The 1807-nt window shown below is 34.4% G+C and overlaps 1 protein-coding gene and 1 long non-coding RNA gene across 2 annotated transcripts in view; one reads left to right on the top strand and one right to left on the bottom strand.

The window, feature by feature from the left end:
• The window catches only part of LOC106875471 (uncharacterized), a 308728-nt gene that overhangs the window by 27298 nt on the left and 279623 nt on the right, over positions 1–1807 (bottom strand). The gene's annotated exons all lie outside the window — the stretch shown is intronic.
• The window catches only part of LOC106880546 (cullin-1), a 40644-nt gene that overhangs the window by 23195 nt on the left and 15642 nt on the right, over positions 1–1807 (top strand). The window contains exon 14 of the mRNA XM_014930535.2: positions 1355–1447. Within this exon, the coding sequence (XP_014786021.1) occupies positions 1355–1447 (93 nt within the window). The remainder of the gene's footprint in view (positions 1–1354; positions 1448–1807) is intronic.

Raw genomic sequence — 1807 nt, 5'->3', positions numbered from 1 at the left:
AATATATATATATATATATATATATATATGTGTATGTGTGTGTATATGCTTGTGTGTCTGTGTTTGTTCCCCCAACATTCCGTGAAAACTGATGCTGGTGTGTTTACATCCCTGTAACTTAGCGGTTTGGCAAAAGGAACCAATAGAATAAGTACTAGGCTCACAAAGAATAAGCCTTGGGGTTGATTTGCTTGACTAAAGGAGGTGCTCCAACATGGCCACAGTCAAATGACTGAAACAAGTAAAAAAAATAAAAGAATGTTTATTAAGTATTTAACAACTTTCATGTTGAAGAGAAAAATACCCTTTCCCCCAGCCTCTAAAAGAGCCATTTATTACTTGATTAGCACTTTTTCTTGACTCTAAAATGATGAAAGGCGAAGTTGACTTCAGCAGGATTTGAGCTCAGAATGTAAAGAGCTGGAAGAAATGCCACTGAGCTGTTTGTCTTATGTGCTAATGATTCTGCCAGCTTGCTAACATAACTGCAACAATAATAATAATTCTACTTTTAGCATAAGGCCAGCAATTTTAGAAGTGATAAGTTGTTTACATCAACCCATTATTTAATTGATACTTATTCTAATTTGAACTCAGAATGTAAAATGCCAGAAAAAATTCTGACAAATCTTTTGTCTGATTCAGTATCCATTCTGCCAACTTGCCGTCTTAACAAGAACAATGATAATGATGTTGGGTTGTGATGTTTGTCCAAAGCTGCAAATCGTAGGAGAGTGTATGATTGTTGTGGCTGCACTGATAGAAGATCAATGCTGCAGTTTGGAGTTCTAGTGCCTGGTGTGCTAACAATTTTGCCATCTCATTGCCTTTAATTTGTATAATATTAAACATAGAATTTATATCATAGAACCAAAGGTTGTTTCAGGCAGGTTGATACCAAAAGGGTTAAGGTTGTTGGTGACTTAGATATGGCTATTTTTCATTAAACAAATCTAGTGGACGAACCTCTGTCTGGTTGCTTGACCTGTTAGAAATAGCAGTAAAATCTCTCTTCGAATCAAACCCTACTATCTTAAAAATGGAAGTCAATGTAAGATGATGTAGTCGTTGGTGCACTATGCTGGGATGGTCATGCCTGGAATGTATTTGATCTTAGGTCTACTAAATCAAGGCGGGATAAGAACAAACTATCATCTTATGATAAGCTTTTTAGCCTATCAAATAAACTTATTTTGGTCTCAGTCCTCTATCATTGAAGGCCAACATCTCATTTTAAAACCTTTTGATATACAGCAAAGATTTTTATCTTTATTCTGGTTTATCACCTAATTACTTGAATAGTCCACTAGATGAGCACTGCCAGAAGTTCATATTTTATATATGTTTTTTCCAGGCTTCAACTTACCAGATGGCTGTTCTTCTGCAATATAACTCAGTGGATACGCTTGATGTACAGCAATTACAAGAAAGTACCCAAATTGATATGGTCAGTAATTTAGATCTCTCTCTTATTTTCTTTGGATATCATTTTCTTCTTTCTTTCCTTTTTTCTTTTTTTTGATATAAATGAATCGTGTCTTTTTACTGTATTGTCATTATTTTATACCCGTGTTCCATACCAGCATGGATCAGATGGTTTGACAGGATTTGACGGTCTGAATAGAACTGCATGTCAAGAATGAGAGAAGGGGCAAGAGTAGAACAGGTTTCATGCCATTGAGGACCTGTCCACACAAGGAAAAGTGGATATAAAACTATGATGATGATAACAACGAATATACATATACATACATACATACATACATACATACATATATATATATATATATATATATATATATATATA

This window comes from Octopus bimaculoides, chromosome 4 (assembly GCF_001194135.2).
Source record: "Octopus bimaculoides isolate UCB-OBI-ISO-001 chromosome 4, ASM119413v2, whole genome shotgun sequence".
In the NCBI taxonomy this organism is placed as follows: Eukaryota; Metazoa; Mollusca; class Cephalopoda; order Octopoda; family Octopodidae; genus Octopus; species Octopus bimaculoides.
Note: the sequence above shows the minus strand (reverse complement) of the source record. Positions and strands in the feature narration are given on the sequence as shown.